Below are 19,647 nucleotides of genomic sequence, written 5' to 3'. Positions count from 1 at the left end.
CTTGAGCCAAATGTATTTTTCTTTTCCTTTTTGTCAAGAGGAGCAAGACGAGCTTATTTATACCATCGTGATGAAGCCTCATATTTTGTACCGGACGATTTTACCCTTACTAAAATACATACCATAGTCGTACCGATAAACTGAGTACGTCTGGTTCAATTTGTTTCCCTCGGCCTTTTGGCCCTTTTCATTGCTTTAATCTCCATTCGTATTCTCTCCATAGCCAAAAACTGGATTAATAGTCTAGATTTGATTTCCATCAATGAGTGAAAAAATAAAAGAATGATGCATTCTTCACTAACCCAAACAAAATTGCAACGGTTGAGTTTGGTTCATCGAATAAAACCGGCTGCTACGTATTGAGGATAAAACGGTCATTTGCAACATAGGCCAATAGATTCAAAGAACATCTTTTGGAATATCCGTTGAATCATTGCCATCATCAAGGTTACATTTACCTGTTGAGCTTCCCCCTTAGTAACTCCCCCATCAAAGACACTTGTAACGCGTTGAGCTAAGTTAAAGCCCATATATAAGCCCATTAACTTTTAAATTAGGCCCATTTAAACGACGATGTTTCACACGAGAAACCCCTTTAGCACAGCTTCTCTCACTCTCTCTCTCTGGTAAGTTAACAATGTTGCTCCGTCGTGCAACCGCACTACCCAAAACCCTACAAAACCTCCGGCTATTCTCCCCGGCGGCGACCTCCGATTTAGCCCTCGAACACGCCCTAGAAACCCAGCTAGACTACCTCCCTGGATTCCCGCGGCCCGATGCGAAGCACGCGGAGACGATCTTAGCCGTTCCTCGGTCCGACTCCGGCAAGAACATATCGGCGAAAGAGCGTAAAGCGGGTCGAGTTCCTTCGATCATATTCGAACAGGAGGATGGTCAGCACGGAGGGAACAAGAGGCTTGTCTCGGTTCAGACGAATCAGATCAGGAAGCTGGTGACTCATCTGGGTTACTCCTTCTTCCTCTCTAGGCTCTTCGATGTCGAGGTTCGGTCTGAGATTGGTTCCGATGAGGTCATTGAGAAAGTCAGGGCCTTGCCCAGATCGGTAAAGTCTCGTCCTTTTTTCACTCTTAACATTGATGAATCATGAGTTTAGATGAATGTATGTGTTAAGTTATGTAAAGATGTCTGCTTTGGAAATGTTTTTTCAGATTCATTTGCATTCTGGAACTGATGCTCCACTGAATGTGACGTTTATAAGAGCTCCTCCTGGTACTCTGTTGAAAGTTGATATACCTCTTGTGTTCATTGGAGATGATGTTTCTCCTGGGTTGAAGAAAGGTATAAGGGATTGACTGGATTTAGAAAATATAGTTCTTTTGTTTTTATTTACCAAGAGAGACGATTTTCTTGTTCTGGAATCACTTACACTATGAGTTTCTGGCTAGCAACCAACAGATAAAATGAGAAATGTGACAAAAGATTTGGAAGAGAAGTAAAGTAGTCCTATGCATCCTTTCTTGTCTGTGTATGCTTACTCGGTGTATGGGGAGTAAGCTGTTTAGTGATCATATATGTGGTTTTTGACTGGTGGTTTCTGAGGAGCAATCCTGCACAGTAGAGTAGGTATTCTTAAATTAGGATCAATACAATAGTTTTGTTAAGTAGTTAGGACGCACATTATAATTGACTTGATTGGAGTTCAGTGAGCTAAGCTTTGGCGATGACAAGTAATCATCACTTCAAATGACAATATGTTTGATGGTATAAAATGACATTTAGCTTCGGTTAGTGGCTTGTATCTCAGATTCTCAGTATAGTTACCCTTTTCTGGGATCTTTAAGTTTCATCGCTTATAAGTTTCTAATCAAGTTTGTAGATTGCAGCATCTAGTTTCTTGTTAGATTTTCAATATTGATCATGATTTTCTTGATTTTTCTGCAGGAGCATCTCTGAATACTATCAAAAGAACGGTGAAGTTTCTATGTCCCGCAGAGATCATACCTCCATATATAGAAGTAGATCTCAGCCTACTGGACGTTGGACAAAAGCTAGTAGCTGGAGACCTCAAGGTTCATCCGGCGCTAAAGCTAATAAGACCCAAAGACGAACCAATTGTTAAGATCGCCGGGGGACGTGTCAGTGACCAGCAAAAGGACCAGCAAAAGAAGGACCAGCCAAAGAAAGAGCAATCAAAGAAATAAACCGGTGGCGAGTCATATTAACCACCGATGCAAACCAAATGTTGCTCATTCTTGTCTTTCCCAAACGTTGATGAAAAATTTATGGATCAATCTTCTTAGAGCTCGAGATCCTTTAGGATGAAGGGTTGTTTGTGTGTTATTAGTGTTGCCGGAGAGCTATAGATTCCGGGGGAATATTATGTCTTTTGATTCTATAATGCATTTTTTTTCATGGATCAATCCTTAATAAGATTTAACAGATTTCTTGAAAATTTTGGTCATCATCATCGGAACTGCAACTGATGCTAGTAGATTTGTTGTAACAATCTCAATACTCAGATTCATACTCTCTATTTCTCCAAATTCAGTATAAGCTTCCATGGAGCTTTGTCAATTGTTAATTAACAAAAATGAATGTTCTCATCTACCAGAGTTGGTAATAAAAGAGGAACTTGTCTTTAGTCATACAAAGCCAAGAAAGAAGGTGAGATGTGTCCACGTAGCGTAAAAGAAAAGTAGTTGTTGAGCAATACAAGAGTCCAAGAACTTTCTTCAACCAATGAGGCACAATTTTCCGTTAAATTTGATTCGATTCGTTATTCATTTTGATTCGATCAGAAAAATCTGGATATATGTAAGTCTTCGAATCAAAACAAATACTAAAAATCAATATCGTTAAAAATAAAACAAATCAAAAAATTAGATATCCGTGAAGTACAAAACTTTTGGTATTTATTTTTCTAGAATTACTTGTATTGAACAAAGTGGATGAAGTATCCCTAAATATCCATAAAAATATTCGAAAATATCCATAAATTTTTCGGATATCCATATTTTTCAAAATTAAAGCAAATCAGAAAATTAGATATCCATGAAGTACGAAACAAATCATAAATACTAAATAACTAACTTGAGACCGACACCTTGGGCGAGATGAACAGTATATATAAATTATTTTTACATATTATATATTCTTTTATATATTATTAAATAATAAATATATTGAATAAATAAAATATCATTAACTATCGTATATAATTAAATTGATACGAACACATAAATAAATTTTATTAATACATACAAACATTTTTTCTATTTTATATGGTATATAATTAAATTTAATGATATTAACATAGATATATAGTATATTTTTGGTATTGATATCTATTAAATAATGTTTCCTACTCCTATTATTTTTGATCATTTGTATATTTTTATAACAAAAACCTTAAGTCACTAATAACAAATATTTTATTGTCGGATGTTTAATAGTTTTAGTAATTTTTAATGTTTTGAAAAATTCAATGCGAAGTTTGAAATTTAAATATTAAGTTGTCAATATTTGTTCAAAACATTTATCAAAGAAAAATTGTTCAAAGAAAATTTTGAAATTAAAATATTTATGTATTTATATGGTATACATATATATATATTTATATATGGTTTTAATCTTAATATTTATTCATTGAGATTTCTTACTTATATGATTTTTCTAATCGTTTATATCTTACCATAAAATACAATTTAACATAGGGTTCACGAAATTTTCAAATTTTGAGTAATTTATAGTCATTTTAAGAAATTCAAAATATACGGAAAATTTTAAATTTTTATTATATGGTTAATGTGGTTGTTTAGTTTATTTCATAAGTTATTTTTTTAAATGATAGAAGGTATACTAATTTTTATTAAATCTTTATTATTCAAAATCATTTGTTTTTATATATATTTTAGCCACATTAGTTAATTTCGTAATTTTTATTTAAGGAAAGAATGAAAAACATTAATAATTAATTTATTGTTATTTTAATAACAAAAAAATTTATACTACTATTTGAGAAGTGAATTTGCTTATTTGTCCCACTCTCCATAATTTTAAACTTAGTCATATTTTATTTTCAGTTATGAATCTTACTAAATAATTTTAATAATTTAGCTGATAATTTATTATTATCTTCAGAATATTAATTTGGTTTAGTAATATTTACCAATTCAAATAATATATCTCAATTATCCTAATATTGTTTAAAAAAAGAATTTGCTTATTTGTCACGTTTTCCATAATTTTACACTTAGTCACATTTTATGCTCAATTATTAATCTTAATAAATAATTTTATTGATCTAGCTGGCAATTTATCATCATATTCAGAATATTAATTTGGTTTATTAATATTTACCAATTCAAATAATATATCTCAATTATCCTAATATTATATATATGTTTATATTATATTTGGTTTAGTAATATTAAACCGGCTATATTTTAATATATACATCAAATAAGACAAAACAAAATTACAAATTACGGTTAAATATTAAAATTTTAATATTTAGTTAATCACTCTAATATTTTTTGAATTAATAATATATCCATTTTCAATTTTTTTTGTAAAAATTGTTAAGCCCGCAAGTGAAGACAAAACACCTAGTTTATCATCTATTTAGATGGATCAATCTATTTTTCCAAGATTCGAAAAATCATTATACTGACGATACATGACTAATTCAAATGTTATAATGCTTCTCTTTTAATATATAAAAAATATAGTAGTATTCGATCCCTACACACAATCGTCATCGTAAACTATTCCGGGAAATCTGTTTTTTTAGAGCAAAAAAATGGTAACTATGTCCCTTTACACTAATTTATACTACTTTATGTCCTATTAAACTAATTTTTTTTCAAAATGGCAATAATGCCCTTAAAATTGTAATTTTTTAAAAAATATATATATTGAGTTCGACAAGGGGGATCGATCGATCCCACTTTACAAGTTATAGTGGATCGATCGATCCCGATCATTGTTCAGAACAAAAAAAAACGCGAAATATATACTGATCGACCTGGTCCATTTCACTCGATCGGCAAAGGTCGATTTACACAGATCGACCGATCTGTAAGAATAGATCGATCGATTCCGTGCCGAGGAAAGAATCCCAAATCGATTTTTTTGGTTTTGTATGATTATATCCAGATTGATTCCCACTTGATTTGAACCGACCAAGCATGATTTCAACTCTTTAAACTCGATTTCTCTGGGATAGACATGAATCATGGTAGAAATAATGTGAAAATTTTGTGAAAATTTTGTGAACAATCAATGGAATATAGAAGACGGCGAAGAAGGTTGCCAAGGTTTTTTTTGTCGCTTTTTTTTGTTCCTTTTTCGTTTTTTTTTTTTAAATCGATTTTTTTAAAAAATATAAAAGTGAATATTCTCAAATATTTTGTTTCCATATTTTTAGGAACTGATTTCTTATCCGTAGAATACAACTAATATGTAGAAATCAGTTTCTACAGTTTTTAAGAATTATAGTAATGTTTAGAATTTGATTTCTACATGTTTTAGATTTATATTAAATCTGTAGAAGTCGGTTTCTACATGTTTTAGAATTATATTAATGTGTAGATTTCGATTTCTAAGAATTTTAGAATGGCAGGTTAAGCGCGGAATGTGTATTCTACATATTTGTAGAATACTCCTATTTACGTAGATCACGTATTCTAAACATTGTAGATTCAATGAAAAAAGTAGATTTCGTTTTCTACTTGGTAGAATGTCATTTCTACTTTTTTTAGAACATAATCTGAAATTTATAATTTTAACTTTTTTATAGCTGGAAAATATACTATTAAGTTCATATAAGTATTTTAACAAATGTTACTATTTTTCCAAATTTTTTTTGTTTGTAAAACTATTTATTAAAATTATTTTCATAAATATTAAAGAGTATTATAGGAAAATATGACACAAAATATAGATTAGTTTAAAAGGACATAATTACTATTTTTTGCTCTAAAAAAACAGTTTTTCCAACTATTCCCAACACACTTTCATCCAACGAATCTAACTGCCCGAACAGTCTCTCAACACAATATTGACAATATATAGTACAATAAACAGAAAAGATATCGTGTAGATATGTAATCGAATAAAAGATTATTTATTTTAATAAACAGAAAAGTATCGTGTAGATATGTAATCGAATAAAGGATTATTTATTTTATTATTAATAAAGTGATATGAGTCTATGTATTACTATTAATTGATGTCAAAAAAAAATACTATTAATTAAATTTCCATAATTTTTATTCCGATTAAAGAAATTAAACCTTACATTTATTCTCCATAATGTTTATTTCGGTTAAAAAAACCCTTGCATGTTTTTGTAACACAAGAAACCTTACATTTATTTAATATATTTATCACATTTTCTTCAAAAAATTATCGTTTTAACAATTATATTTACAGCGACAGTTAAGATTATCTCCGGGAATTTTAGGATCATCCAAACAATGTCCAACGCCATTGTAAAGCGCGTAGCAATCTTGAATGCAAAAGGATATTATACATGTCTGTTCTTTGTTAATGGTTATTTGACATAGCTTTCCCTCAGTTCTTTCAACCATTAAAAACGCTACAAAAAAAGCAAGACATCAACAGAAAAGTTATATATATACATATGCAAATATTTTTGCATGATTAATTGAAAATGGCAAAATGAAAATACCTAAAATTATAATCACCAGTACAAGAAAATAAGAACATGATAACTTCGCCATGATCAATATTCTTTGTTTGATATTTTTCTTTTCAATGACTGGTGTAATAATGATTATATGTCTATATATATACTGGTTATAAGGTATGTGGTGTTATTTCTTGTTAAATTTTTATCACATAAAGGAGAAATATTTTCTTAAATGGAAAATACAATAAATAGAACATTATAAATTAGATAAGATTTTATCCAAAATAGACTTTTGACTAATGATAAAATCATTATCTAATTAAATGAAAACCTAACAAATCATAAATAGATATGTGGAATCAAAATTTTGTAGGTGTTATAAAGAATTTGAATGGAAAGCAGAAAAGAGGAAAAAATTAAGAAAAATTATCAACCCAACATAATTTAAGGGTATTTTTAGTGGTATTACCTCAAGGAGTAATCTACCCACTAAATATATATATAATATTGAAAAAGTAAGAATAAGACATTTAATCTGTGACAATGGATTCTTCTGGAACGTGCTATCGACCAAAAGTTGATAAACTTTTTTACACATGTCCATCTATGAATGAAAAAGTCGTGTTTACCACTTTCATGGTACCACTTTTCATCTTTACTACCACTAAAAAAACATTTTCAAAAATATCTTATTCATTAAGCGGCAAAAGACTCTTATACCTTTGTTATTTATATATTGATATTAGGAGTTTTCAAGGCTCCTAAGACAAATGTTGTAGTATAAATGATTGTCGAACCAATTCCAAGGGATTTCAAGCACTGAGAATGTAAGTACTTACTTAATCTAAGTGCAACCGATGATTTTAAAGGTTTTCTAAACTAATGATTATTACTAATGCAGTTTCAGAATAATAAAAACGGTAAATGAGTTGACTTTCTTAATGAGAACTCATGGGCATAGGAATTAGACCTTGGGTGATCAAGTTTCGAACTAAGGATGGCAAACGAACAATCAAACTATCAACCTCAAGCTTAGACACGATTCTAAACAAACTCTATGTCTAGATGAATGTTCATTTACTAACACATTTCAAACAACAAATGTCTTCGGTTGAATAATGTGGAAGCAATCATTACTAATAGGTCTAAGGCTATCTTAGCATTTCTAACAACAAATGTCTTTGGCAAAATATGCTAAAAGCTTAGAAGAGTTGTTTCAGGCATTTCATCGAACACATTTTGGGTGGGAAATGCCTAAAGATCAACTTTTGAGAAGCTAACTCATAAGATGCATTATGATTACTCTACTAGCAAGGTTTTGGAATGATCTACTCTAAAACATCTTAGCTCTAACCTAATCACCCTTAATCTTCCTAACCCATGAATTCAAATGGTGATTACTCACTACTCTTCATGATTCCTCTTAAACCCATTTTGGATTTCAGATTAATCATACAGAGGGATACAACAACGAATTGGAAACACAGAATTGCAATAACTAGATGAACAAAGATGATTCAAGAGATGAACTTTCCAAAGGTTTTTTCTTAGAACCAAAGATAATCTGTCTGGTGGCTGCCAAGAGTACTTAAAACATAGGTTTTCAGAAGTAAAAACGTGCATAATAAAATGACCAAAAGGCCCTTGAGTAGAAATGAATTCGAGTAATCAGACGTCGCGCAGCGACCTCCAGTAGTCGCTCCGAGAGGTCGCTCCAGGCTTCGGGAGCGACCTGGAGGGGTCGCTGCGAGACGTCGCTCTGGGTCGCTCTTCGCGAGCGACCTCGCTGCGTCGCTCCGGTCACGTCGCTCCGAGTGATGGAGACGCGAGCGACCTCGCTGCGTCGCTCCGGTCAAGTCGTTCCGGGTGATGGAGACGCGAGCGACCTCGCTGCGTCGCTCCGGTCAAGTCGCTCTGAAAGGGTGTCACAGCGACTTCACGGTGTCGCTCCGGTGAGGTCGCTCCCATGCACTGCTCGTCCAATGATCACCTTTTTCACCTCTTTTGAGCTCCAAATGCACCCAAATGTCTCCAAGAACTCCATGTGGTACTCCAATACCTGATAAGGACTCATGTATGCAAAATGCAACCTAAACATGGCTAAATCCTAGTCTATTTGATCAAAATGCACATGGGTGAATGGATAAGACAATGAAAATATGCAAGATATCAACTCCCCCAAACTTGTTCTTTTACTTGTCCACAAGTGAACTTTCTAGAACTCATAGGGAGAGAGGTTTGAAGGTGGGAGCTCATAGCCAAAAGAAACACAACTAGCACTCGATTCAACATCTAATCTAACATGAGCACACTCTCTTATTACACTCTAGCTTCTCTAGGCTTATCTCAACTCTTTTTGCCCTTATACTCATCATCAAGCATCCACACATTCAAATCAACCAACTCTCACATTCATTAAGCATAAAACATCAAGTGAATTCTTGCAAATGGTCAATTGGTCCAAATCATTTGGTTGAGTAAGGGAAGACTTTTATTCAAGTGGGTCAAGAGGTTCGAAATCCATGATCTTTTAAAGTGCTTTACTCTCGAAACGAGTAGCCTTGACATTGCACATAATATATCTAAGAAAGAGACCAACTCATGCATACAATGCTCAATCTCCATTGTTCTACCCTTTTCCCAAATATACAAGTTAGACAATCACTTCATAATGTCGAACCCAACTCCCATCTCTCACCAAAAGACCCCAAGAACACTTTGCACATAAAACTCTTTTTCTTTGAAATCTATAAAGGATTTTCTTAACTTCTAAACAAATCTTAGCTCTAAACAACTTTGCCAACCCTTTTTTTTTTTTTTTATTATTCTTTTCTTCTTTCTTTTTCTCTTTTTTTTTTCTATTTTTTTTTTTTTTTTGTTTGGGGGCTAAGACTTTTCACAAATCGAGCTAGAAGTTTTTCTACTTATCCCATAAAGACTAGTCAATTAAACACAAGAGTTCACTCTTTTCCTTCAACTTTCTCATACTCCCAAATCGAACTTCACAACACTCACCCCCATCCTATGGCTAGACAATAATGTGCCTAATCTAGCAAGAATGAAGATCAAGCATTGTCGTTCCCGATACTCTCAACATTATGTGCATGTAAGACTTTCCGAAAAAGGCCTCACTCATCAATCTATGAAGGCTTAAACAGAGGAAGGGATTTTGGGGAGAGGTCTACCACCAGAGGTTGTCAAAAAGATTGGCATAAAGGATGTGACAACTCAAGTGTGTATATCCATGATTCAGTACACAAGGGACCATGAGCAAGATGCATTAAGTTCGTTCAGTTCAAATAAGGTTGTAGTTGGCTTTAAAGACTGAGTTTCAGCAATCAACAAGTTTCAGGAAGAGTTTTCAAGGCTCAAAGCATACAAGTCCTTTTGAGAGGTGCATAAGCTACTCAGGTGCAAAGTAGTGTTCTTTACAAGGCATTTAAAATCATTGCTCCCAATGCAAGTGAATGCAACCTATATGCTCTAGACTCTCCTAGAAATGCAAATGATGCAAACTAAATGATTTTTATTTTTTTTTATATGCAAATAGATATGCAATGCATGACTCAATGAAACAACATCAAAGCAAACATGATCAAATACTTGGTACCTTCCCCAAACATAAATGACACAGTCTCTGTGTTGTCAAGGAGAGGGAGATACCCAAAAAGAGAAAACTAATATGCAAAAACGAAATGGTATATACAGGGGAAAGTAGAGAAATACCTTCAAGGATAGTAAGTGGGGGCAGATGCCCCAGCATCATCGTCGTCCGGTGGAAACGTGGCGTAGTAACCCCCATGTCCTGAGCTGTAGTCTCCATACCATTGTTGGCTCTGAACTTCTTCAATCTCAGCTTCACTTTCTGAAGAGGCTAGGGATGGAAACTTGTTTCCAGAAGCGGAAGGCTGAGTGGATGGGTTCCTCTGTTGTCGCTGGAGCTGTCTATCAGTGAGTGGGAAACCAAGATCAGTGGGGTGAGGTGGGGGCTGGGGGACTGATGTGTTCGCGAAGGCGAAGTCCGCTGAGCTACATCCAGCTATTCCTCCTCTGGTCAAGACATCGGCCATTTTCTTCATGAACTTGGCTGAAATCTTTGCTTGCTTCTTCACCTTCTTGCTCAGCGCCTTGCACTTGTCCTTCAGCTTTTCGATCATTCTGTCTTGTGCCTTGTTCCATCGCTGAAGTCGGCTAATGTGGTCATGAGCATCACGAAGCGCACCAGGGGGAAGGACTCCATCATGCGGCTTGAAGTAGCAGCGTGGAGGTCCGTAGATGGGTACAGATTCTTTCCTAGGAGGTTCTGTGAACTCGTGTCTCGTCGGAACACTCCTTTTCCTTGGTGCAGCAATGGGACCGAGAGACCCGTGTTCTCCAAGAAAGTCTTCTTGGGATAAGTTGAAGCTGATAGCTCCAGGTCTCTCTAAGCTCGTCAGCCTCTGGTTTGGAAGAGCCACTTCGACCGGCTTGCCCTGCAAGTAGTAGTGGTAGACGTAGTCCTTCCCATACATCCCACTGAAATAGGTGGCAATCCTCAAGTAAGTGCCATCGATGAACTTAGGCCCTGCTGCGTCCTTTCCCAAAGGAACATTCAGAAATTGGAGCAGTGGCGTGATCATCCCGCCTATCCCAACCTTTGGTTGCGAATCAGTTGTGTACCATGCCCAGTCTCTGTAGTGCTCGAGACGATTCACGAAGAAGAAACTGACCATCCCGAAGGAAGCATAGATGTCGTTGCTTGGAAGGGGCAACGTTCCAGGTGGGGCATAGGGGCGGATAGCCGGGCAGAGCAGGCGCATGTCTTCCTCGGTGACACTACCAGCTTGCTTCCGTGGGTAGAATGCATGGACGAGCATCCTATGGAGGTAGCGTACAGACGGGTGCCGTATATGTGAGTTCTTGTCAGCCCCGGTAGAGTGTCTGTTTCCAGTGATTAGCTTCCAAAGCTGAGCGGGGAGGTTTTCACACTTGGGAAGGGAGTAGTCTGCCAAGTCTTGGAAACCCATGACTCTCCCAATGTCTTTGAAGTTCATGTTGTACTCTCTCCCATTGACCCTGAACTTTATTTTGCCCCATCCCTGCCTCACGTGCGGATCGTCATGGTAAGTGACCTCAAGGGAAGACAAGAACTGACAGGAGACATCCCGGTAGGTGGGTTAGGCCATGGTGAGGAGTTTGGGCATCTTCAGGTGCCCCAGCATTGCCTCAATATCAGAATAGAGACCCACCTCTTTCAGCAAATCAAGGTCAGCGAATCTAGTCGGAGTCCAAGTTACCCCATTCAACAAATTGTGATATAGCTCTTCCTCAGATGGAGCTTTCGCCCTGTCTCTATCCCCAACCACTACAAGAAAACACAAATTTAACGACGGCCAAAATCGTCGTTATTTCCTCGGAAAAGAAGAGTTACGAGGAAATGGCGATGAAAGGCGTTTCGTCGTTATATGATTGTCGTAAGAGAAGATTCGTCGCCATTTCCTCGTTAATTAGCGAGGTTATATTTTCCTCGTAAAGAAGAATTAAGTTTTCGTCGTAAAGACCACGTGGGGTTTCCACGTAACGCGGTCGTTGTGCTTCCTCGTAAGAAACTCGTAAATGATTCGTCGTAAAAGACCCGCAAAAACCTCTAAATAAATTCGTCGTAATAAAAACGTAAGAAACACGAAAACAATTCGTCGTAATAGAATCGTAACTAAATCCACGTAAAATCCTCGATAATTGTTCCTCGATATTTCGTCGTTAATTTTCCTCGTTAATACATCGGGAATTAGCGACGAAATTACTTTGTTTTCTATTTACTGAATTTATAAATAAAAATTATATTTATTTAATTTATTAATAAAATTTTAATTGAAATTAAATCGAATAGAAAAATTTTTTTGGCCGAATTAAAATGAAATTATATAATATATAAATAAGTTTTGAATTTTAAAATACAATAACAAAAAAAAAAACTAATGCTGCATTGCCGCGTCGTAGAATTCCTCGCTCCTTCTCGAGAGATCTTCCTCGTTGACTTGCACGGATGTCTCGCCTGGAATGGGGTTTTGTTGTCTCATGGTCCTGAACATGGCCTCCCATTCCGGATTTGTGGCCGCTATGACGTCCAAGAAGTTCTCGAGACCAGTCATACGAGCTGTGAACGACGATTTTGTCGAGGCCAACTCGTTTTGTGTCGACGACAGCTGATGTTGTGTCGTCTCCAACACGTCGCTCTCGGAACATCGTTGACGGAACCAATCCCCAACACACGTCCCTTTTTCTTAGGAGCGACCTTAAAAAACAATAAAATATATATTAAAATTTAAATTTTAAAGTAAAATGGAATTAATAAAAAATTTATATAAAATTTACCTCCTCGTAAATTCTATCCACTTCTATTGTGGATAAGACGACGGGTGATCCGTCGGCGGACTCCTGCGCCAGCTGGGTCTCACGCTCGTCAATACGAGCTGCCACATCATTGTAGATCTTCTCAGACCTCTCATCTACAAATGCGCCCGCCTTGTTTTTGTGGGTCCGATCGAAAAGTTCCATAAGAGTCGGTAAACGTCCCAACTCCTTGGCCTAAAAATAGTTAAGAAAGTTTATTATATATATATATATATATATATATATTAAAAATCAAAAAGTTAAATATTTAAATTACGTACCATTTCCAAACGGACGCGGGCGTGTGGTTTTGGCCCGTACTATGTTGCATCGCCCTGTGGCCGTGCTCATCTACCGAGTTACGGGAGGCGGAGCAAGACTGGGCGACTCTCATGGCATCAGGATCCCTCCAGTAACGGATGAGGCCATCCCACACGTCCGTGGTGATGGTTGAGGGTTTGCCCCGCTCATAGCCCTTCACGATCCAGTCACCCTTCCAGTTGGAGACCGTGTCCAACAAACGTTTCTTCGCCTTGTCGATAAACTCTTTCCGCACCTTCTCAGTGACCCCCATGGACCAATTAAATTTTTGCTGCAAAAAAAAAACATTAATAATTAGTTTAGAAAAATAAAATTTAAAAAAATATAAATCAGGAATAAATTGTAAAAACTTACAGCGTAAATCTTGAACCACGTCCTTCTGATGTAGATCGGAGTGGATTTCCAGTTGGGATGTGCCATGGAGAAGTAACCTTTAATCGTCTCGGTTACTTCTGTTGCAAGGCAGTTATCAACCCCAAACCTGGAAAAAAAAAACAAATTCAAAGTTTTAAATATTTATTAAAGTCACAAATGAATTTTAAAAAATAAATGTAACATACATACCAAAGAGTTCCTTCAGGTCGGTCGGGGTCTATGATCGGTAAGCCTTCTCTGCCTGGCAAACCGAGAATGTCCTCAACAGTGTACTGAGAGTAAGGACAACTCGCTGGCACCATCAAATCAGCATGAACCTGATGGGCGGGCATCTGAGGAGGCACATGAGGAGCTGGCATCGGAGGAGGAGCTACCGGAGGAGGCACATGAGGAACTGATGGCGATGCCGTAGAAGAAGGCGAGACTCTCTGAGAAGATTGAGTCTCGGGGACGGTCTCCTGCTGACCCGAAGAACCAGGAGCTGAAGAAGAACCGGGAAGTGAAGGCGGGTCTAACCGACTACCCGGTGGACCGAACATCTGCGAGTAGTGAGCACTACGCTGGTGCCTACGAATAGTCTGCAAAATTTAAATTTCTAAATTAAAGTCAAGAGTAAATAAAAAATTATGAACAGTATTAACTACGTAATTAATAAAATGAGGAAACCTAAATTTTGTAAACTAATTTCGTAAACTAAATTCCCTAAACTAACCACCTAATCTAAATTCCCTAAACTACTTAGAGAGGAAAGAGAGTTACCATGTTGAGAGGAAATGGAGAGGCTGTAGAGAGGAATTAGAGAGGAAATGAAGAGGGCTGCGGTTTCGCCTATATATAGGATTAGTGTTCGTCGAAAATTCGTCGCAAAATAACGAGGAAAGACAGAGGCCCGTCTTTCGTTTTGTCGCAAGGCCCAAGCAAATTAACGAGGATATACAGAGGCCCGTCTTTTATTTAACGTCGTTCTTGCGACGATTTTTGTTTTATCATCGATTTTACGTGGGCCCGTCTTTTGTTTCGTCGCAAGGCCCAAGCAAATTAACGAGGATATACAGAGGCCCGTGTTTTATTTAACGTCGTTCTTGCGACGATTTTTGTTTTTATCATCGATTTTACGTGCAAATAGCGAGGCTTTTTTTGCTAACCCCTAAAATTTTAAACCCCAAACCTCAAACCCTATCTTTCTTATCTCCAAACCTCAAACCCTATCTTTCTTATATTTCTTATCTTATACTTCATATATTTCTAACCCTTTAACTTCAATATATATATTTTTTTGAATTTGAAAGGTTTAATACGTTGGAAAACAATTTTACAAATTTTGAATTTGACATATCACACAACAAATCAAACACACTCTACAAATCATATATGAAAGGTTTAAAAACAAAAAAAAAAGAGAAGAAGATATTTGAATACAAATGATGTAGATTTATGTGGGCTACACTTACGTATCTCGTCATATGTGTTTCCAATATCTTTCTTCTCTTTTTTTTTTAAGTTTATATAAAATTGAAAATTAATTTTTTTTTAGTTTATATGAAGTAGGATGGGGAGTTTTAGGGTTTGCACATTTGGGGTTTAGGGATTTGGGTTTCATTTTAGTTTAGGGTTTATATTTACCGACGAATTAACGACGAAAAGTAAAATAAAAAAGCTAACCTCGCTCATTCCACGTAAGTTAACGAGGCTCTTACGACGTTTTGGTCTTACGTGGAATAAGCGAGGTCCGCTTTTTTAATTATAAATCGTCTCTTAGTCCACGTAAGTTAACGAGGCTCTTACGACGTTTACTGTTACCGTGGAATATGCGAGGTAATGTATTATAAATCGTCGTAAAATTCCCGTGAGATAACGTGGAAAGTACGACGACTGTCTCTAAACCCCTAAAACGAAACCCCAAATCCCAAACCACATCTTCTTTATCTTCTACTTCATATATCAAACACTTCTATCCTTTAACCTCAAGCAATTCATTCTAATCCAAACCGAAAATTATAAAAACACAATTCCTTTACTTATAATTAATGTCGATATCTTATTTATAAATAAACTCCCATTATCTTTAATTATATATAATAAATCAAACTCATACAAATATGAAATACATTAATCGGATTCATCGACATTCTCGTCATCACTTGAAACATCATCATTTACATGAAACTCGTCTTCAACAGCTTCCTCCGTGGGATCTTCGGTAAGATCTTCATACTCGTGATTATGCGGATCAATGAGAAGGATGTCATCAATTTCTTGTTCAGGTTCATGAACTTCATTTATTTGTTCTTCTTGCAATGGTGGTTCTTCTCCTACGATGATTCGTCCTCGAGGTGTAACTTTGATCACGGCTAACCAATTTATACCCGACTCTCTCATCCGTGGGTATGGAAGGAAGCTAACTTGGTCTGCTTGTGAAGCTAAGATGAAGGGCTCGAATTTGTTGTACCTCCGGCCACCGTTGACATCTACTACACCGAATTTGTTCAACCGAACACCTCTATTGACGACGGGGTCGAACCATTCACACTTGAAGAGGACGCATTTTAGCTTCAATATCCCTGGGAATTCGACTTCAATAATCTCCGTCAAGATTCCGTAGAAATCTGTTTCTCCTTTCACACAAATTCCATAGTTACTGGTTGCCCGCTGTTTACCATACTCATATGTGTGAAAAGTATAGCCTCGTGTGAAATACATCTGTGATGTGGTGACCTTTACAAGTGGAGATTGAATTACTTCGTGTAACCACTTAGGATAATCTGCATCGTCGTCATAATCAACCTATTTAAAAATAAAAAGAACGTTGAAATACAAATCATTCATGTATGAAAATTTTAAAAGTATTTGATTAATACCTGATTCTTCAACCACTTAACAAAGTGTTGATCTTTTCTTTTGTCTACGTCACTTGTGGATATACCAGGAAATGTTTCTTCGACTTGTGAAACAAACATGCTGTAAATTCACATTTTACATGAATTAATCTCTCTCAATTATATAATGTATACTCAATTTAAGTTACCTTTCAAAATAACGCATCAATGGATCCTCGCAATTGAGTAGAATATAGGTGTGTGCACTATGAGCGTCTTCTTCACTCGACCACCAAACCTGTTTTGATTTCCCACCAAGTCGTCCAATCTGGCTAAAGATTTCTGGAACACCAACAACTGCATATGTGGGCGCAACGCCACCATCATCATATCTTCTTGGAGCTCTTCTTCGGGTACGTACTTTTGACGCAAAGTAGTACGATGTGAAGTGAGAAACTTCTTCTGTCAAACTTCCAGCAATTATAGAACCTTCAACTTTGGCGAGGTTCTTTGCTTTTCCCTTCAAATATTTCATGGCTCGCTCGTACTGATACATCCATCCGTAATGTACCGGTCCACGAAGCAATGCCTCATATGGGAGGTGGATAGCTAGATGCTCCATCACGTCAAAAAAGCCTGGAGGAAATATCTTCTCCAAGTTGCACAATAAGATAGGAATGTTCTCCTGAAGCTGTTCTACGACTTCTTCTTTAAGAGTGCGTGTGCTCAAATCCCTGAAAAATGCTCCAATGCCTATTCCAAAAACAATTAAACACATTGTTAGTCAAATACTATTATTGTAAACTAAACCAATTTAATATTATTGTCCTATTGTAAACTACCTGCAAGTGCTTCATGTACGTTTGTTGGAAGTAGCTCCGCAAATGCAAATGGCAGAAGTCGTTGCATAAAGACATGACAATCATGACTCTTCATCCCGGAGAACTTTTGACCCTTTTCAACACATCTTGAAAGATTTGAAACATACCCATCAGGGAACTTCACTTCTGATGCCACCCAATTGAACAAAACCGACTTTTTTTCTGAAGACAATCTAAAAATTGGAACGGGAACTTGGCCATTGCTTTTTATATGTAACTCACTTCTTGAGCAAATATCCGGCAAGTCCAACCTCGATTTTATGTTGTCTTTTGTCTTCCCTGGGACATTCAATATTGTATTCATGATGTTCTCAAAGAAATTCTTCTCTATATGCATCACATCAAGGTTGTGGCGCAGAAGAAGATCCTTCCAATATGGTAACTCCCAAAATATACTCTTCTTGTGCCAGTTGTGATGAACACCGTAAGAATCAGGCATATTACGAGGGACATGCCAATTACCACCCCAGCGAACTGTTTCGTTAGCTCCGTAGTAGTCGATTTGCGCTTCAATTTGTTCTCCAGTTAGATATGGAGGAGGAGTGTCTCTCACAACCTTTTTGTGCCTAAACAAATTCTTGTTTCTTCGGTACGGATGGCCAACTGGAAGAAATCGACGGTGACAATCGAACCAACTTGTCTTTCTACCATTCTTCAGTTGAAATGCATCTGTCGTTCCATTACAATATGGACAAGCTAATCTCCCATGTGTAGTCCATCCAGACAACATCCCATAGGCAGGAAAGTCACTTATGGTCCACAAAAGCATAGCTCGCATCGTAAAATTCTTCTTCGTTGAGCAGTCATACGTCCTCACCCCTGTTGACCACAAATCCTTCAACTCTTTTATCAGTGGTTGTAGGAAAACATCAAGTGACCTTTTTGGATGCTTCGGACCGGGTATTAATATGGTCAAGAATAAAAACTCCCGTTGCATGCACATCTCCGGTGGCAGGTTGTATGGCGTAAGAAAGACAGGCCACAATGAATATTGTCTCCCTGACATTCCAAATGGACTAAATCCATCTGTGCATAATCCGAGGTACACATTCCGGCTATTGCTAGCGAAATTCGGATGTACTTTGTTAAAATGTTTCCAGGCTCTTGCATCTGATGGATGAGTCATCTCACCATCCGTCTGAGTATGCTCGGCATGCCACCTCATCTTTCCAGCAGTCTGCTCCGATTGGTACAATCTTTTCAATCTATCTGTAATTGGTAGGTACCACATCCTTTGGTACGGTACCCTATTACGTCCCCTTCCTTGCGGCTTGAATCGTGGTTTCTTGCAGAATCGACATTCTTCCAACTTCTCATCATCTCCCCAGTAGATCATGCAGTTGTCGATGCAAACATCTATCATCTCCGAAGGCAACCCAAGACTATAAACCAGTTTCTGAATCTCATAATAAGAATCAGCAGACTCATTGTCTTCCGGCAAATACTCTTTAAATAAATCTGCCCATTCGTTCATGCAACTTTCAGGTAGATTGTGATCAGTTTTAATATTCATCATTCTAGCAGCCAATGACAATTTAGAGAGACCTTCTCTACAACCACTGTAAAGTGGTTGATTTGCCGCATCTAACATTTCATAAAACTTTTTTGAATCTATGTTAGGTTCTTCATCTTCATCATCATGAGCTACGAATGCATCAGTTACCATATCATGAACCCTATCATAATCTACCATCGGCTGATCCTCCTGATGGTAACTATGTGCATTATGCAATTGATGATCAACCGGTTCTTCTTGAAAGTTGCTATTACTACTACTAGCTTCATTCTGATCATAACTATAACCTTCTCCATGTTGAAACCAGATATAATAATTTGGCGTGAAACCTCTATTTACTAAATGCTTCCAAACATTTTCACGATTTGCCAACTTTGAATTGTTACATTTCCTACAAGGACAGAATATTTTACCGCTTTCTTGGGCGAGCGGTGTAGAATCTGCTTGATGCATAAAACGCTCCAACCCAGCAAGATATTCTTTCGTCACTCTCCCGTTAGCATCTCTATGCATATACATCCACCTCCGCAACTCGAAAATATTTCCCAAGCCCGACATTTTTTTCACTTTTTTTTTTCTTGTTGGTGTGCTTAAAATTATGTTCAAACCTCCATATATATAGAAAATTTTCGAATCTGGTAGTTGAATTTTGCTAGGAATTTACGACGAAAAATTAGGTTGGTGGCAAAAAAAACGTGTTAAGTTGGTGGATTTCTCGTTCTTTCCTCGTAAGTTATTTCCTCGTAAAAA

General features: G+C 36.7%; 2 protein-coding genes across 2 annotated transcripts; one reads left to right on the top strand and one right to left on the bottom strand.

Moving 5' to 3' along the window:
* The first annotated feature begins 602 nt into the window (after positions 1-602).
* On the top strand, positions 603-2,381 carry LOC125583807 (50S ribosomal protein L25-like). Its single transcript, XM_048751314.1, has 3 exons — positions 603-1,063; positions 1,170-1,299; positions 1,903-2,381. Exons 1-3 carry the CDS (start codon positions 638-640, stop codon positions 2,160-2,162), a joined length of 816 nt encoding a protein of 271 aa, XP_048607271.1. The 5' UTR covers positions 603-637; the 3' UTR covers positions 2,163-2,381.
* A 3,894-nt stretch (positions 2,382-6,275) lies between these two features.
* LOC125583806 (defensin-like protein 159) lies at positions 6,276-6,784 on the bottom strand. The gene is made up of 2 exons (XM_048751313.1): positions 6,656-6,784; positions 6,276-6,562 (listed from the first exon to the last, which is right to left on the bottom strand). The coding sequence occupies exons 1-2, from the start codon at positions 6,705-6,707 to the stop codon at positions 6,378-6,380; spliced, it is 237 nt and encodes a 78-aa protein (XP_048607270.1). The 5' UTR covers positions 6,708-6,784; the 3' UTR covers positions 6,276-6,377.
* Positions 6,785-19,647: the final 12,863 nt, after the last annotated feature.

The sequence above is a fragment of the Brassica napus genome, chromosome C3 (assembly GCF_020379485.1).
Source record: "Brassica napus cultivar Da-Ae chromosome C3, Da-Ae, whole genome shotgun sequence".
NCBI lineage: Eukaryota > Viridiplantae > Streptophyta > Magnoliopsida > Brassicales > Brassicaceae > Brassica > Brassica napus.
The sequence above is the reverse complement of the archived record's forward strand: the minus strand, read 5'-3'. Positions and strand labels throughout refer to the sequence as shown.

Bases quoted from the DNA above. Each gene is read 5' to 3' on its own strand.
- LOC125583807 (XM_048751314.1), top strand. From the start codon at position 638: ATGTTGCTCCGTCGTGCAACCGCACTACCCAAAACCCTACAAAACCTC. The intron at 1,064-1,169 runs GTAAAGTCTCGT...ATGTTTTTTCAG, and splicing joins TCAGGGCCTTGCCCAGATCG to ATTCATTTGCATTCTGGAAC. The intron at 1,300-1,902 runs GTATAAGGGATT...ATTTTTCTGCAG, and splicing joins TTCTCCTGGGTTGAAGAAAG to GAGCATCTCTGAATACTATC.
- LOC125583806 (XM_048751313.1), bottom strand. From the start codon at position 6,707: ATGGCGAAGTTATCATGTTCTTATTTTCTTGTACTGGTGATTATAATT. The intron at 6,563-6,655 runs GTATTTTCATTT...CTTTTTTTGTAG, and splicing joins ACTGGTGATTATAATTTTAG to CGTTTTTAATGGTTGAAAGA.